Here is a 19,430-nt window from a genome sequence, read left to right on the forward strand (position 1 = left end):
ATTTATCAATACTTTACTGTGCATTAGTTTAAAGGTTAATTTAATTCAGAAGCTGAAATGATTTAAGACAGAAAAAACCGCAGATGTAGGAATATAACATTTCCACTGCCTTTAAATATCTCTGGTTAAATTTAGCAATCAGTACATTTCCATGAAAAATTGTGTTTTCTAAAGAGTTACTGCCCTTTAACCGTCCCTGAAGCGTTCAAAACTCCACCAAACATAATAAAGGTCTATGTAGATGTACATCGTAGACCCCTTTCTTTTTTATAATATGCTTCGACTGTTATGTAATATTTCAAATGATAATGATAGATTTTCTAGATCATGTTTTTTTTAAACCATCACGAATATTAGAAAAAAAGGATCAGTCGCTATAATTAGAGATGAAATTTTCAGTGACGTCTACATCTGCATGCAAACAGCCACGTTAATGCGGTACGCGTTCTGTAAACGAAAAACTTCATGTGCATTACGTAGGATATAATCAATAGATCCGAAGTCAATATTAATATTCACAAGTCCATTTGCCTTTTCGAAACCCTATTCAGTGAGAATTTATTTAACTTTTTATTTGCAAACATGCGTATGGTACTCGACTGCCGTTGTTGTGATATTGTCATGATGAATAGACAACTTTTTTCTTTCGTAAAAAAACATCTATATAATCTAACCATCTGCAGACTACATCAATCACATGCAAGTTAATATTTCAGTGAGAAAATGACAGTCAAACGCCATCTTTCAGTAATGTAAACAATAATAAAAGCAAGAGTAGGTGATCAAACCCAACTTTGACTCAAAGTTGGGTTTGATCACCTACTCTTGCTTTTATTATTGTTTAAATTATATTACTGAAAGATGGCGGACAAAATCGGATGCTGGATGAGTGATTTTCAATGTACAAAATAACAACGATATTCCGACGAAACTTTATCAATATTATAACCCATTCAGTAACATGCCACCAAAGAAAAAAAACACATAGATGTCGATGATGAAAATTCAGCGTGATGTTAGTAGATTTTTCTTCCGGGTCACAGGTAAGCAGCAATATGGCGCCAGCGAAAAGTCGATTGTATCATTCCGCGTGAAATCTAATGCGTTCAACGCGGAAAAATATTCTTACGTATCATCGACAGAACATACTTAAATTAAATACTTTGAAAACTATCTATTTGTGAGGTTTTGTTGTTTTGTCATATATCTAACGAAACTGCAGTGTTGCATTTGACTCCGTAAGTCACGGGACTATTATTTTTTTGCGATAGAATATGATTGTGAAGTGGCAGTGGAAGTTGTGTCAGAGCGAACGAAAATGCCAAAAAAAAAACACATTGTCCTGTCAGCTTCTAAAATACAACAAAACAAAAGGTCTTTTTTTAATAGCTGAACTTCCCTGTATGTCATTTTTTATCGTGAAGTTAAACAAATATTTACTGCATAACATTACGGAGTTACTGTAAAGCAACGTTTAGATTGGCCAACAGCAGTATCCGCCAGAGGGCATCGTAGATTTTGTTAGCTACCCTCAAAAGCGCTGACATAGACTCAAACTTACGTTTGTGTCTACGTTTGTGTCAACAAAACAAAAGGTGATTTTTTTATAGCTGAACTTTACAATATGTCATTTTTTTATCGTGAATATTTACGATATTTACAAATATTTACTGCATAGCATTACGGAGTTACTGTAAAGCAACGGTTAGATTGGCCAAGGCAGTATCCGCCAGAGGGCATCGTAGATTTTGTCAGCTACACCTCAAAAGCGCTGACATAGACTCAAACTTACGTTTGTGTCAAAAACTAGCTATCACACAAAGAGGAAATGATCATCTGTTAACCTATACAGCTTCAGAAAAATTGACAGAAACAGGGAACTTGTGTACCAAACAAAAGGAGTGTTTAAATACTGAAGTGTCTAAAGATACCTCCTGATCATCAGATTACTGTACAATTGGGACACAACGTCTCACAGATCTATCTATATATAGTCCCATTGCTGTTTTTGTTCATTGACAAACAAATACCTATTGTAGTAGGAATTGTCTACAGCTCTGTCCTGTATGGTGAATACACAAACTCCCATTGACACCAGATCTGGCTCATTGAATGGCTCTACTGTCATCATTTCCTGTTTTTTCTTACCTGTGTCAGTTTTATGTTTCACAATAAAATGATGTAGTACCTATATATATATATATATGGCACATGAGCTGTACTTACCTGTAATGATTTGTTCCTTAAATTGTCAACAAAGTCTAGAAGATGAAACAGTTATGGATTTTAATACTACCGAGCATGTGTGTACTAACTGTTATCCCATCACAAGTATGACTTGGTAAATAATTAGAGAAATATACCTGGATACAATACAACCTATGTACTTTCGATGTTTGCTGTCTTATACTGCGCCAGTACACAGAAATTTTAATTACCTCATTCTGTTTTCAGAAATAAGATTTTAATGAGAAGTGTCCATTCCCCCTCTCCCCTACAATCTCCTGCAGTTACTTTCATAACCCATATACTGTACTATTCAATTTCAATTTCTTTATTAACTGTGGGCCATATTGAATAATGCCAAAATGTACAGGAAAAAGGCATGTTGTAGACAAATACCCTATGTCTTTGCCGTAATTAGTGATACTTCGTGTTTATCTTGATAGTAAAACTGCCTTAGTACTTTAAGTACTTGGAAAAAATACATATTTTCCAGTAAGTTTAATTTTGACGACCTAAACTTAATTCAAACGAAGGAATGCCCCTTAAGTCGTATCATGCATTTTTGAAAATATCAAAAAATTTGGGTGGAAGTTTCCTTAAAAGTCTTTCCTATATTTCAACGCTATGCTAATCCAAAAACAAGAGCTGCTTACAAGAATTTAGTGTTCTCTGGCAAATGTGTCTTAAACATCTAATTATAGCAAACTGATTGTCAAAAGGCTAGGGAATAAATTACTCGGAACCCCTGGATCTCGTAAAAATCATCATTCTAATTAGAAATTAAAAGCAAAACCTGGATGTAACTACCAAGCTTTGTTTCATTTGACACAAGTTTCAGAGTCACACTTTCCAATTTTTGGCAATATTCCTGTATGCATGTGATAACCCAATACTTCAGTAGATAACTAAGACAGTATATCAATGTTTTCAATATTATACAAATGAAACTCACCGCTTTTCTTTTAGCCTTGACGTCATACTTCCTAGCATCTTCAACTGGGGACGATATTCGGAGAGCGTGGTTCTGCTCGATTTGCTCGATAAGACTGCCCATGCCACTTGTGTTGGCAAGTCCATCCTCCATGTCAAAGGAATGATTAAAAGTGGGTGGGGCTGAGGGAGACCGTAGCTGATGAAATGGAGGTGGAAGAAAGGCCCTTGGACTCAACTTTTTACCATCCAGATCAACGGTTTCTGCTTTGTTTTGAGACTCCCCATTGAAACTATCATCCCAGAACTGTTTACTCGGTGCAGAGGTGGGTCTGAAGTTGCCCTGAAGGTCGGTAAAGGTCAGGGTTCGATGCTGACCTGTATATCTCGCTTCCCTGAGACGCTGATGATTCCTGGTCACTACCTACCCCTTGACTGGGTATGTGTGGTCTCTGAGCCTTGAATATCTTGTGTGTACTAGCTCTCAAACTAGCTGCACTGTTCTGCATTTCAAGGCCATCACTGGAAAGAGTTCTGGTTCCTGGGGTCAAGGTCGGGTCGGGCATGGCTCTAATATTCAATTTATCACTTGAATTTGTTTTCATCAATTGTAAATCATCTGTACTACACACAGACACATTGAGACGAGCCCGAATATCTGGGTGTGTGAACATGTTACGAGTGTCACGTATGGGGGTAGGTATTGTCAGGTTGTCAGGGGAACAGTGGTGTTTGTGGGCATGCATGCCATTGTGTACGGTTGGCTGTGGTGTAGGTGGTGGTCCTGCAGGAGGTGGCATATCCACCACATAAACATTATTGTTATTCGGTGTATCATCTCGGCCGAACCCAAGACCACTGTCACTATTGCTACTGTTGCTATGACTACGCTGAACAGCCCTTGAAGGGTCAGCAAATGCCTGAGAGAGTGCCACTTCATTGTCAAGAACAACACCAGGTCGGTTTTTGTATAGATTGGTGATGGCCATAATGACAGGAGTGGCAGATTTAGGAAACTCATTACAGCTCTGTCTTTCTCTACCACTTGTACATGTAATCCCAAAACTCTTAGCCTTGGCAGCATGCATGTTGTGTGACCTCATTTCCGGGTCAACCATGAACACGTGACATGATCCACTTGGAGTTGATTCTTCCTGACTACCGTTGTCACTACTGGCATCATCACTGTTCGTACTGTGTAACGTTACGATGCCAAAGAACCTTTTGTCATCAGGAGATATGCCACTGAAGGTCAGTCTGTCGGCAGGGTAGTGAGCCACTGTGGTTCCCATACTATTGGTAAGTTTGACCCCGTCCTCTGTGACCTCCATTAATACCAATGTGTGAATTTTTTGTTCTACACGTAGCCTCCTCACAGCGTTGCGTATCGACTGAATTTTTATATGAGGTTTGTTTGCATCACTTGGCATTTCTATTGACCCGATGTATCCCACAACAACTCGCATTTCCTCCGTACCAGCACTGAGCAAACTTTCTTCATCATCGCCATCCTCGTCCTCATCCTCCATGGCGATGAAAGCATTGTTGGCAGTCGTGTTCGTAACAGAAGTCTTCATGATGGCACTTATGCTAGCACCTGCAAGTGACGTGTTAAAATGGGTGTGGTCTTTTGTGTGGCGAGAGTGGTTGTTATGACGACTACCCACAGGTCTCTGTCTCGGTTCACGCGCACTCTGTGTGGTGCTTTTCACAATTGCTTGCTTGGCTTGGAAGTTGAAGGCAGGAGTTGCATGAACAGAAGCTACAGTACTGTGTCTATCGACAGACATCGCCCCCGCCAATTGTGGCGTACTGTGGTTTGTCAGTGCTGCGTATGTATTCTCCGCACCAACTGGTGTATGAAGTCGTGGCTTAATGGCAGATGTGAATTTAAAATCGGAGTGATCGTATCTATGGAGATGATTGTCCTTATTATGTCTATGGTCATGCCCTGAACTGTGTTTGTCTCGTTGGTTACATTCCCCCAACACCTTATCACCATGACGACTGCTGCCTCCTCCAGGGGCTCTTGTCCTAACACGGTTTGGGTACCGTGCTTTCGTCCTGTGGTGATACTCATCATCAGAAGAATCAGAACTGTTATAATTCTCTGCAACTTGTAATATTAGGGTCCCAGTGGACATGCCAACCATTCGAACCACATCATCATGAGGAGCCTTAGTGACATTTTCACTGTTCACGGACACCAGGTAGTCGCCAGCTTTAAGTCCTGCTTCCTCTGCTTTACTACCACCGACAATACAGCTTAAAACACAGGGGTGTTGTCCTGATATGGTAAACCCATAGCCAGATCGTCCCCTCGTCACCGACACAGTCTTGGTTCCATGGATGGGTCGCTTTTTTCGTCGTTTTGTATGTGAACTTGACCCTGGTGCAGCAGCTGACCCGGGATTATAAGGCATCATGACGAGAGTGTTACATGTACCTGTAATGATAAAATACATTATTACAATACTTCCCATAGCTATACCTGTATCTCTTAAGGATAAGAAATTTTAAAGAAATCATGATACAACAGGAAGTAGGAAGTGCAATACCTGTTTACCACAATGCAACAAAAAAAAAAATGCTGATGACAATGATTTTCAGCCAAACCAGAAGTATTGATATAATCACAGGTGCCTGACTCGTTTTATAAAATAATAACATATAGAGTACATATAAATGAGAAAGGTTCTGAACTCCCCCCAGGCTTGAAATCTGATGTATTTATTTCTAAGTACCGTAGCTTCCGTTGTATTGGGTGGATTTTTTCGAAGTAGGACTTAAATTGAAGAGAAATGGTCAATCTTTAAAATAAGCCATAACATGTTGTCGATTTCTCGATATTAGTTTACGAAATCGGGCGTGAAACTTCAAAATCCCCTCAATTTTGTTTAGTCAGACAAGTTGACGTATCGTGTCGAAGTCCACAGGTTAATCAAGAGGTACGCTTCATCAGATCACTGAATACAACTATTACATACACTTACTTTATGTATACGAGCACCCTATCGATGGCCCCGGGAATTTTTATGCATACTGATAGCAGATTTTCCCCTTGAGTAGCCATGTTGTGTCAGTCGCGGTAAATTTGAACAAGCATTCTGATTGGTTATAGAAATATTGTTTATAGGGTGCTCGTATACATAAAGTAAGTGTATGTAATAGTTGTATTCGGTGATCTGATGAAGCGTACCTCTTGATTAACCCGTGGACTTCGTATTTAAAGCTATGTCCAATAGAGTCAAAGTGTGGTGACCCCGATACGTCAACTTGTCTGACTAAACAAAATCGAGGGGATTTTGAAGTTTCACGCCCGATTTCGTAAACTAATATCGAGAAATCGACAACATGTTATGGCTTATTTTAAAGATTGACCATTTCTCTTCAATTTAAGTCCTACTTCGAAAAAATCCACCCAATACAACGGAAGCTACGGTACTTAGAAATAAATACATCAGATTTCAAGCCTGGGGGAGTTCAGAACCTTTCTCATTTATATGTACTCTATATGTTATTATTTTATAAAACGAGTCAGGCACCTGTGATATAATTATATGATCTTGGACCATCTTATGGAGGTCAGTGATTTATATGACCTTTACAAATTTGATACTGATGTGAAGTATTAAGTAATCTACTTTGACATGTATTGATATGAAGGTCAGTAATTTATATAACCTTGGATATTGGTGTAAAGGTCTGCAACTTGTATATGACCTTTGATATTGATGTGAAGGTCAGTAATTTATATATCCTTAGACATTGGTGTTAAGGTCAGTAACTTGTGAAGGTCATTATATGACCTTTGATATTAATGTGAAGGTCACTAATCTAAATAACCTTGGACATTGGCATGAAGGTCAGTAACTTATATATGACCTTTGATATTGATGTGAAGGTCAGTAACATATCTGACCTTTGATATTGATGTGAAGCTTAGGTCAGTAAGCTAACTGTTATATGTGACATTAGCAGTAAATATCTCCTGTTAATGTCAGAAGAGTTCTGGCCTGGACACAAGGTTTTGTAGAACTGTAATAGACTGAATCCATGAGACATTAAAACTAAACTCAGTGACTGGTTTAATTAGAAATAACTCTGGTTTTTACATCACATACACATATCGGGCTAAACATGTCGGGGATATAATTTTTATTACCGAGAGAAATTTCAATGTAATGGCACTTGAAATGTGGGCAGACTTCAGATCAAGTGGCTATAACTGAGAGGTTGTCTGGTACCTAAAACATGGCCGATCTAATGGTTGGGCATGGATATATCAGATTTTATATAAATGAACTTACAAGTGAAACATATATCTGTACATCTATGAATCATCACATTTTATTCAAATTTCCACCTGACGTAAAATTCCTGTTTAGTACTGTCCCATGGTTAATTTGATACATTCATAAAACTTAATCTACCCAGTCTTATATATAATGTGTATTTAAATCTATAACAAATTCACCAGCTTAACACTTTTGCTGTCTTCTTGTGTGACTACGTACCTGTCTATTGTGTCGCATACATACCTTGGTATATTGAATACACTACATGGGACTACCATTTACTCTATATATATACTCTACACTGTATACCTACCTGGGAAAGAAATATATATCCTACCAGTCCTAGTCCACCTAAAACCTTACATTGCAGTATTGTGCTATAACATGAATGTCTGAAACATGTCACTTACATTTAAAGAAAGATAAATATTTTGGGTAAATTTAAGAGTATTAAAAACCTACAATGATATGATCCAGCTCAATGGTATTGTTATTGTTATGAGCTGTACGCACATCAAAGCTAAAGTGTGATCTATAGCTTCCTGTGTTTTATATAAAGATGTTTTTACCTTTTTAACAGTCTATCATACTTATTGTAGAGGTTGTGTCGATTTATTGCCATTTAATGGCCGGTATCAAAGGACAGGTAGGTATAGAGATGAAATTATAAATAACACTTAATGCACAACCTTGTGTATATTTTCACCAACCGGGATATATAGTAATGGGAGCTGAGATTATCAGAGCAGGACTAGTATTTTTACACCAATTCGGAGAAGGAACATTTTTCGTCTAATTTTGAAAGAAATATTTGGTGAATTGAGAGACTTTCTTTTCATGCACATGTAATATGTATCGGGTATAATCTGAAACGTTATCACATATTCTAGCAGAATTTAAGTATTGTTAACTGTTAGCAGGTGTGACAGAGTAGATCCCAAAGTTTGACTAGCGTAAAGCAAGGGTCTATACGGACCAAATAAAACACCTAGATGGGACTAAATGGGTGTTTTGGGGTAAATAAATGTCTCATTTATCCATATATGTAAGGTAGGTGTTATGTCACACCCGATTTTATTGTATTTGCACCAAATTCTTAGCGACATTAAAACGGTGTCGGATAATTCCACGTTTTCATATCGTAATGCGCTCTGGCCCTACACCAGACATGGTCCAGAGACCAGGACTAGAGGAAACTCGGGCTAATAGCATATGAGGTAGTGTAAAAAGGAACAGAGGTTGCTGAATTCTGTAACCTTCAATGAAAAATAAACCAGATTTGAAAGATTTTCGGAAACATGATGACGTTATTGTAGAATTGAAGACTCTTCTAATCTTGAAGTGAAAATTCAGTTCCGAAAAGATCTATCAGATACCTCATAGTTTTTCATATGACCCCCACTGACTTAACGAGGTTTGACTGTACAAACTTATGAAAACTTTTATAATTCATGTATGACGGTGGACATATGGACAAAATATTACCAAACCATGATTGGAATATATTACTATTTCTGAGAACTCCATTTAGATCTCATGTTTAAGACTACATTGTCTCCAGCCAAAAAAGAATCTCAGGATCATACAGGTGAAGAGGTTCACTGTTCTGGTAAAACCAGTAGATGTGTACACCGATAAAGAAAAAAATCAATTAATTCTGAGCTTGTTGTGATTAAAACCTTTTCTTATATTATCCTATTCTTAGATTGCCCTATTCTTAGATTATCCTATTCTTAGATTATCCTATTCTTAGATTATCCTATTCTTAGATTACCCTATTCTTAGATTACCCTATTCTTATATTTAAATAGATTATCCTATTCTTAGATTATCCTATTCTTAGATTACCCTAGATTATCCTATTCTTAGATTATCCTATTCTTAGATTATCCTATTCTTAGATTATCCTATTCTTAGATTATCCTATTCTTAGATTGTCCTATTCTTAGATTACCCTATTCTTAGATTACCCTATTCTTAGATTACCCTATTCTCAGATTACCCTATTCTTAGATTATCCTATTCTTAGATTATCCTATTCTTAGATTAACCTATTCTTAGATTACCCTATTCTTAGATTGTCCTATTCTTCAATCACCATGCATACTGGTTGGTATCCAGACGAGATCTACAGAACCAACCGTACCTGAACTAAAGTAACGGCATTAGCTCCTGGATCATCAAGCTTCATTAATTAATGTAAGACTTTCTTGTCATATCTCGAGTCCTTTACTTGTCACAAGTCACCATGTATATGTCATCCTGTAAAGTACTGCATGTTAATACATATGTACTCTGAAGTCTGACCACCTTTGATAGACTAGCTAGCACTTATACTGTGATGATAGTATGCATGCCAGACTGTACCAATCCCAGCCAGTGTTAAACCCCAAGGGCATGTTCATGTCAGAAGGACATGCGGGACAGTTTAGTGATCCTATCTTAATTTTGTTTTATATGCTATTTGAAATAAATATTTCAATTTTAGAAAATTTTAAAACCTAATTATGAAGGGATAAATTTGAGGGGAAATTTAGTGATTTAGCCTGCCTGCTTGATAAAAAACCTCACTAAAATATGATAATGTTTGGGTGAGATTATGGAATTTAGCCATGTATTTGCTGAAAACTTCAACTTTAGAACATTTCTTCAGAACCCTAAAATTCAGCCATTGCTAATTAGGACTATTTTTAACAAAACAGAATCATGTTTGTTAATCTTAAAGTTATCTGACATCTGAAAAATAAATCTAGGATATATACATATGCATGCTATGTGGTCTCTCAAGGAATATGTGAGTTGGTGTAGTACAATATAAGCACTAGTCAAGACATCTCCAGTTTTGATGGTCTTTATATGATAAAAGTAAACCATACAAATGCCTGGGATCACCAGTAAGTAATGTAGGATTAAGCTAAATAACATCCACTTCTGGATCTTTGTTGGGGTCTATCTGACCTTTAAATCAATTGACCATGTGAAAACCACTTTCTCTTCTGGTCAACAACATTTGTGTAAGGCTTGTATCTTATCTGGACATTCTTAAATAACATAACATTGTGATAAAATCACCAGGTCTCTACTGGTGGGCCAGCAATCAACCCCTGACCCATCTTTATATTGGCATGTTAAACTCTTTTATGAATTTCACCATATTGTACTGTGCCACATCATATTTCTTTTCTTTTTTGTTTGTTTGTTTAAATTTGTTAAATTCTAAATCTGTGATTTGTATCAAATCTGTTTTAAAACTTCTGGGACAACCCCCCTATACCACACATTGACCCACTTGTATTACTTAAGGAATTTTAGTAAAATGCAATGCCATTTGACGATTCCCATTTTTGAATAAAAACACAAATAATTTTCTTTTATCTAATCTTAACTGTGAATTGCCAGCCCTTGGCAAATCTTAAGAGTCAAACAATTGTCAAATTAACATGAACATTTTGGGGAGTTAAAAACATATTCTCCTTGGAGAGATCTCCTAAAATCCATGTATCACTATATACCTCCCCCAGCTGTTATTGTTGAACTCCTGATGATAAGGTACATGGCTATATTAACTTCAATTCAAAAGGAAAAAATAAAGATTGCATGAACTACTCCAATCCACTTCATCTGATAATAACCCACTAAACATTCAAATACATGTAAAATAAACATATGATAATGTATATCTGTGAGCATAAATACTTCTTTGACATTAAATAAAATCTGATAATTACACACTCCCTATTTTTTCTTCGAAGTAGGTTTGTATTATCTATCAATAAACATTTTAATTTAATAAACTGATCCTAATATTTTTTAATTAAAACACTTCCATTTTCATATCACACACACAGTACTGAATTTAAATTGACCCTACGTGTATAATCAAACACAAAATACATACATATACCGACTTTATGAAGCACCTACCTTACTGCTGTTAATTGCTTATATCAGATGGAGTAGATATATGTTATAATGAATTCCTTGAATACGTATCATGGTACATCCAAATCATTTGCTCATAAACTTTAAGCTAAACATCGAATTCATGGCCACATACCAAATGTACCCTGCATCTCACACGGTAGTTGTACATATACTAGAGTGAGTATTGAGGTCCATGCATGTAACCCATCTGTCTGATAACAAAGGGAAAGGTATCTATTGTACTTTGTGTTGACGTTAGAGGTGAAAACTCAGGTAATATACAGGTATGACATAATGTTAGCTATACACAGTACACCTGAAGGCATACCTTAAATCTACCTGTCTTTGTCAACTGACATGTATACAGCAGCCCTTCCAGGTACCAGTCAGAATAAAATCTACTGGTTAAAATCACAAACCCATTTGGAATTAATAAGATATGGATCTCGACATTAGAAGAAAGAAACTGCCATTATAATTCAATAGATTGATCATTTCACTCCAGAAATTTGTGAATTACAGGTACTTAAATATCTATTACAGATACATTTGTAAATTGAAACACGCAAGCAGATTACCTTATTTTACATTATCTCAAAGGCAACAAATGTGATTGCATAACCAAAGGGGATAAATTAAAGTTAGGGGCCAAAAAGATATGTTCACACATTTCATGTCCTCATACAATTTGTTGTGTTCACTATTAATAAATATCAAGATTTATCAATTCGTCAAATGTTATAGCAAGATAAAAAAAAAATAAAAAATTGCACCTCAAACAGTATTGTTGCATTTTATTGTTTAAAATCAGGTCACATGGGGACACCCCCCTCCACCCAATGAGAATAAAGAGGGACACTAAAATTTCTCATCTGTCGCTATAGAGGGCCAGTAGAATGCATAGGAGGTTTGGCCTATATATGGAACTATATTATAGAAGGCCAGCAGAATGCACAGGAGGTTTGGCCTATGGAACTTATAGAGGGCTTGGAAATATAGAGGGCCAGTAGATTGCATAGGAGGTTTGGCATTCAGCCTCATCACCCACTATGAATTTTACTGAGGCTCGATCTTTGGTTCCATATTAGGCCAGTAACAAACCATATAACTGATAGTGTGTTTCTGTCTGAAAAAATAGGGTAGGTATACATGTAGGTCCTGAGATATATACAAATGTATATATATTTTTAATAGATTTTACTAAGGCTTAATATATATACAAGGAATCTTGACTTTAATAGCTAGGCCTTTACTTAAAAAATGGCAAAAATAAACATTTCTGTGGAGGCACAAAATTACAGGGCCGGCAAGGTTTGAGGAAACAGTTTTTTTTTCAGGCCTCATCTTAAAATTATCTGAATATCGTATTTGACCTAACAAGGGCGAAGGGCGCGGGTAATTGACAGTGGGGGCGCCCTTATTAAGATTAGTTATTCTGAAGTTTTATGAAACAGACTATACCTTATAGCAGAATACCCAAGGCTGATCATGAGGAAACAGTAAAATATTCAGTCATAAAAATATTCCAGATGAAGATATCTATTCATTATCATATATTAAGCTTAAACATCACTTGAATATTCCTGTAAACTTGTAAACCATGCTAGCTAATCTTTAGACCAGAGAACATGTGTTCCACCATTTATATGTTCAAATGGAACTCTTTTGTGTTCTATTTATAGACACAGGTGATTTCCCCGATCATATCAGACATCGTTTTCTTTGACCTAATAATTGATTTACAATGTCTTTTACTAGCTTTCTGTTCTGAACAGAAGTTAGTTATCAACAAGAATGAAGTCTTTTACTTTATCTTCAAATAAAGATGGTAAGTTATTATTTGTATGCAGTGTTCATTTTAGATTTGTGAAAAGGGGGGCCATTGGGCCTCCTTGGGTTGAAAAACTGGGGTCATTGGCCAAAAAAGTAGGGCCAAGGTAAAAATTACATGAAAAATAATTATCCTGACCACTGTTATAAATTGTTTTGTTTTGTTTTTCTTCTTCTAAATCTTCACATGCACATCAAAAATTCAAATGTCAGGCAATATCACATCAAGAAACATTTAATAAAAGTAATTTAGCATTACCAGTATAATTTTTATTTTCTTAATCTTCACATTCACATCAAAATTCACACAATGTCAGTCAATTTCACATCCAGGAACAATGAACTCATCAAAAAGAGAAAGCCATTTGCTCTGAAACACTCGGCCTGATGTTGATGATTCTGTTTGGTCCACCAGCATAGATTCAGTAACTTCAATGTCGGATTGCTCCGTATTTTTCGCTGAAGCACCGTTTCGATTGCTTGGTGGAATCATTGATCGTTCCGTCATTGTTGAACGTTACTATCTGACCGTTGACTCACCGCAAAATAGGAGCCTAGTGTAATACAGTTTGTTTTTTACTTTTCACGGACCCATCACATGGCGTTTTTCTTTTTCCCGAAGACATTTTTGTTATGTTTACTTCTGAAACGATCCGAACCAATCAAAATCATCGTTAGGTTACATGTCTCTATCGACCAATCAAATACATTGTTGTATCACTCGAGTCGCGTTCGGCATGAAAACCAAGAAAACAACAGTGGAGATCGGTTTTACGGCAGATATTTTTGACTATCGCTAAGGAATGGTCCATTTTCTGTTGCGCCCGAGGACCCAGTGAAACATAATTTTATGCACCTAGTGATAAAAAATAGCGCCAATGGCGTGATGGCGCGGCCTAATATGAACACTGTGTATGTGTTTAGTTTCGGGTGCTCTTTGCACTGACATATCATAGACAAAATGTGGTGAAAACTTGTGTTCCAGTTACTTAATTTGCTGAAGAAAATTGAACATATAAAGTAGCAAAACATTTCACATGAATTATTACTTTTGAACACCATTTTGACACTCAGGCAAAGATTTATTCCTTGAAAAAAAGGTAGGGGCGCCCTTATTAGGTCAAATACAGTATTTTACTTTGTCTTTATAGCTATAGTATATATTCAATAACAATACATTTGACAAATTATGACAGGGGCTGTTTTGTATAAGGTCAATATTCATGGTCCATTTCTGGTACAAGTAACAGGACTATAATTAACAGTTATAGAGCTAGTCAATGGTGCACCCGTTGTCAGTATAATGTAACAGGATAATTATAAGGTGTTCTGATGGGTGTCTTCAGCAGTATGCTTCAGTCAGGTAGCACTATAATGTCGGCATCGCTTCTGTGCCATCACAAGGACATTAACATATCGCACCTAGGGGAGACCATCTTTAAATGACTTATATATTATATAATTAGCTGTTGTTAGGACAATATAAAAGCAATACTAAACAAAACCTTTAGACAAGATTAAAATACAATAAACAAAGGGCAAAAATTGTTGAATCAAAATGCCAATCAAGAAAACAAACTAAATAATGTGCTTATAAATTAAAGCATGCCATGTTTTTAACAAATCATAATCATGGTCTGTTGAAATCTGAGAGGAAATTCCTGTACCAACATAAGTTTAATTTGGCAGTCGGATGAAAGCTTAACTCCTGTCAAATGTTGTACAAATTATATTAAAAAGCACAAGTTTCTCTCAAGAATACCCAAGAATGCCAGGGTATGTCAGGGATAGATTTACAATCAGGTAAATAATGCAGACCGCAAAACTTCAGATTAATATTGGTTCACTTCAATGAGGCAATGAATTTGTCAGTCTATAATACTAAGTAAGTGATTCTGAGTCTCCCCATCAAGCCATCATGTGGGTGAGAGGAATGGGATCTAGACTAGAGTCATGGGAACTAGCTATATATAAGCATACTGATTTATGTTGGGCTATTATTTATTGAAGAGGGAACTGTGAAGGGCAATGTACATTATATATATATACATCAGATAAAATGCCCTACTGGAACAGAAAGTTATCATTTGATCTCAAAATGATAGCACACTTAGGCTGTTACTTTACATGATAAAGTTAACTTTTATACTTCTGTTAAAATATTGTTTACATTTGAACCAAATATAAGCGAAGTCGTAACTAGATTTGTACAGCCTCCAAATGTTACATTAGAACTTACGGTCTACTTAAATAAACATGAAATCGTGCTATTCACAAAATCTTAAATAAACAGTGTGACAAGCACATGCAACCCTGTTGTGTACACCTTGGCCTGGGACGGGCACCTGCTCAATTAGTCAGTATTACTTGAGCCGAACGACACCAACGCATAGGTTAGCATTTAAGTCACGTTATAAGTTATGTATATTAATGAATCACTAAACTTACCTCAATCTATAATTGTCTTCATACATGGAGGATCGCCATGTTCACTTCAAGTTGTTTGTGTACAATATACAGTTAGCCATGTCCAAACGTTGTTTTGGTTCAATATGGACGACGGTTGGTCTAACCGTTTTGTTACGCGCTCTCTAATTGGTCAGATTTGCGTTGAAGTGTGTGGCGCTGTATTTGAAAACTTCTTATAACACTTATAACATTAAGGAGGAATGGACGTTAAAATGCGGGACTCTATTTATTTTCTATACTGTATCAACCAATGTCATTTTTAGAATATCGATAATCTATCTGAAACAAATCTCATTTTCAATCAGATTTCTAGTGTTCCAGAGGACGGACAGAACCATATAGGCCTACCAAGCCACGTACGTACTCTCTAGCAATAAGATAAAATAATAAAGAAGAATAGTGACTTTATTCAGAGAATATTAACAACATATTATTACAGGGTAATTTGTTACAGTGTACGCATCATTAGTGTAAATTGGAACTTCTCTAGTGTGAGCTATGAACTGATAAAGATATAGGCCTATTGCATAAGAGACCTACACCACATGTACGTCTCTGATTGCATTAAATTATTATATCATATCAATAGTGTGCATCAATCGACATTTCCTGTGAAAAATAGAATTTTGTAAAATAACCCCCAGAATCATCATCGTATTTTGAAGTTTCTGAATCGTTAATTTACATCACTACTGAACCGTTAGTTCAAATGTCACTGAAAAAACGGTACCGTTAGTTATTTCATGTGAAATGGAATCGCCCATGCTTTAACCAGAGACATGATATGTGATTTACATGATATGTGATATATATATACGTCTCTGCTTATAAGGTCACAGGGATCAAATTCATCTAATGAAAATAAGTTTAAATGATATCTTCTGATTAACATAAAGGCCTAGAATCAAGATGATTGGCTGTAAGGTTCTCATGATGATACCCGACAAAGATTGCAAAAAGAAATGGCTTATAACATAAAGGGGTTAAAGACTCCACTAGCTTGGAGACTGACATATAGCGTGAGCTTTTGTATTCGTGCACTGAGCCGTGAAGGCGTTACTACTTTACTAGCAGACACTAGGTAAAATTGGATAACAATTGAATAATTTTATCAAAGGTTTGCTTATTGATGTAAAGTTAAGTTTACTTTTTCACAATCGTTTACTATTAAACTTGATCACAAGCAACCAAATGTATTCAGCTTTAAATTGATTCAGTAATGAAAAAAAATAGGATAAGTACTTTTTGAGAAAACTTGCTAGAAAATAAACTATATTTAATGAAAAATTCAATTACTTTATAGCAAAAATATGTTTCAAAAACTTAATCAGAGCACGTGGAATTTATTGAAACAGTGGTTCATAATAAGGCAATGTAATTAACTGGATGTCATCTCGCTACGTTGTTACTAACAGATAGAGACACTTTCCAATCCCAGTATGTACGTCCCCGGATTAACTGAAATAATCAGTAATTCAGTGCAGGGACATATACACAAATGTATACGTCCCTGTTCAGTGTAACCAGGTATTGGAAAGAAGGTGAACAATTTGACCCATTTGGCCTCTTCTTGCACAACTAGGGAACAAGGAGAACCTATGCCTCCAGTTTGAGAAATATCCTTCCGGGACTTCTCATAAAATAGCAATAACTAAAATTGTTTACCGCGGACGGGCGACGGCCACGGACCACGGACAAGGGGCGATTTGAATAACTCAATCTGATGATGATGGGCGAAAATATAGAAAAAGAAATACACATATATTATATATCATATTTAATACATATCCGATTTTCGTTTTGTACTTTGAGAACAAACAACAATTATGGCTTCCTCCACAAAATATTCTTCTAGTTCATATACATGTTTAAAGGAAGAATACATTTGAAGGAAAAATATATCAAAAGTAAAAAACAGCCGCCCTAATCATGCAATAAGTATTTTATACACATCCTAGAATTCCACAGAAGTGTAAAAAAAAAAAAAAAAAAAAGGTAGTTAATAATTGTGAGAATGCCTAAATGCAAAGGGCCATAACTCCAATGAAAAATTGAATAGTTAAAACTTCATTTGTAATCTAATAATATTTCTCCATCTTCATCTCCATCATTCATGAGTAATAACAAATTGTATTGGAATATCAAAGGTATAATCAGATAAGAAGGCGCTACTTACAATGTTTGCTATGTGATATTACTTCCGAGTTGTTATTATTTGGAGGTAATTCGTTTCCATTGACTGAAAATAAGATGATATTCCTAGCTGACAGTAATTTTACTTAAAACTGGCCGATTATCTATAGCTCATTATAATCTTACCCCAACCACTTTACATTAAGAAAGTTAAACTACTGTTTTTTTCCATTAATTATTGTTATATATCGAGTTGTGACGTGTATGAATGGTGTTATCACATACTGACATCGTTATTTACGGTTTAGAACACGGTGATAGGTCTACATAAGTGTATGTGACACTTGTTCCTATTTCCATTTGTCTTTAATGTTCATTATATTAACATGCTTGAATCGAAATAATAGAGAGTTTAAACTAACGCCACTTACCAGTTTACAGGATGTAGCAAGCGATAGCGAAAAAAGAATACGGGTAAAAGATAATTATGAAAATTTATTCAGTGTAAAGTGCCACAATTCCAGCAAAAAATGGAATATTGACAGGGGTTCAGAGTGAAGTAGGCGATCAACCAGCCCCAAACTGACGCAGACAGAACACGGACTATAGCCGATAAAATGAAATTATAGTTACAGGTGGAGTCAAGAAGGTACGACGAAAGCTTAATCGTGTTCGTGCCATTTTTTGGAGAAATAATAAATTTAAGTCGAAGGAACGACATTAAAAGTCGTACGAACGAGATAAAAAGTCGTGCGAACGAGATAAAAAGTCGTACGAATGAGTTAAAAAGTCGTACGAATGAGATAAAAAGTCGTACGAATGAGATAAAAAGTCGTACGAATGAGTTAAAAAGTCGTACGAACGAGATAAAAAGTCGTGCGAATGAGATAAAAAGTCGTACGAACGAGTTAAAAAGTCGTACGAATGAGATAAAAAGTCGTACGAATGAGATAAAAAGTCGTACGAATGAGATAAAAAGTCGTACGAATGAGTTAAAAAGTCGTACGAACGAGATAAAAAGTCGTGCGAACGAGATAAAAAGTCGTACGAATGAGTTAAAAAGTCGTACGAACGAGTTAAAAAGTCGTACGAATGAGTTAAAAAGTCGTACGAACGAGATAAAAAGTCGTACGAATGAGTTAAAAAGTCGTGCGAACGAGATAAAAAGTCGTACGAACGAGATAAAAAGTCGTGCGAACGAGATAAAAAGTCGTGCGAACGAGATAAAAAGTCGTGCGAATGAGATAAAAAGTCGTACGAATGAGTTAAAAAGTCGTGCGAACGAGATAAAAAGTCGTGCGAACGAGATAAAAAGTCGTGCGAACGAGATAAAAAGTCGTACGAATGAGATAAAAAGTCGTACGAACGAGTTAAAAAGTCGTACGAATGAGATAAAAAGTCGTACGAATGAGATAAAAAGTCGTACGAATGAGATAAAAAGTCGTACGAATGAGATAAAAAGTCGTACGAATGAGTTAAAAAGTCGTACGAACGAGATAAAAAGTCGTGCGAACGAGATAAAAAGTCGTACGAATGAGTTAAAAAGTCGTACGAACGAGTTAAAAAGTCGTACGAATGAGTTAAAAAGTCGTACGAACGAGATAAAAAGTCGTACGAATG

At 36.0% G+C, this 19,430-nt stretch overlaps 1 protein-coding gene across 1 annotated transcript in view; it reads right to left on the reverse strand.

Moving 5' to 3' along the window:
* Positions 1 to 11,494, reverse strand: part of LOC117339858 (regulator of G-protein signaling loco-like) — an 87,411-nt gene extending 75,917 nt beyond the window's left edge. Inside the window, 3 exon segments of the mRNA XM_033901565.1 lie at positions 3,179 to 3,490; positions 3,492 to 5,602; positions 11,379 to 11,494. Of these exon segments, the coding sequence (XP_033757456.1) occupies positions 3,179 to 3,490; positions 3,492 to 5,582 (2,403 nt within the window). The 5' untranslated portion in view covers positions 5,583 to 5,602; positions 11,379 to 11,494.
* Positions 11,495 to 19,430: the final 7,936 nt, after the last annotated feature.

Source organism: Pecten maximus, chromosome 12, assembly GCF_902652985.1.
Source record: "Pecten maximus chromosome 12, xPecMax1.1, whole genome shotgun sequence".
NCBI classification, from domain to species: Eukaryota; Metazoa; Mollusca; class Bivalvia; order Pectinida; family Pectinidae; genus Pecten; species Pecten maximus.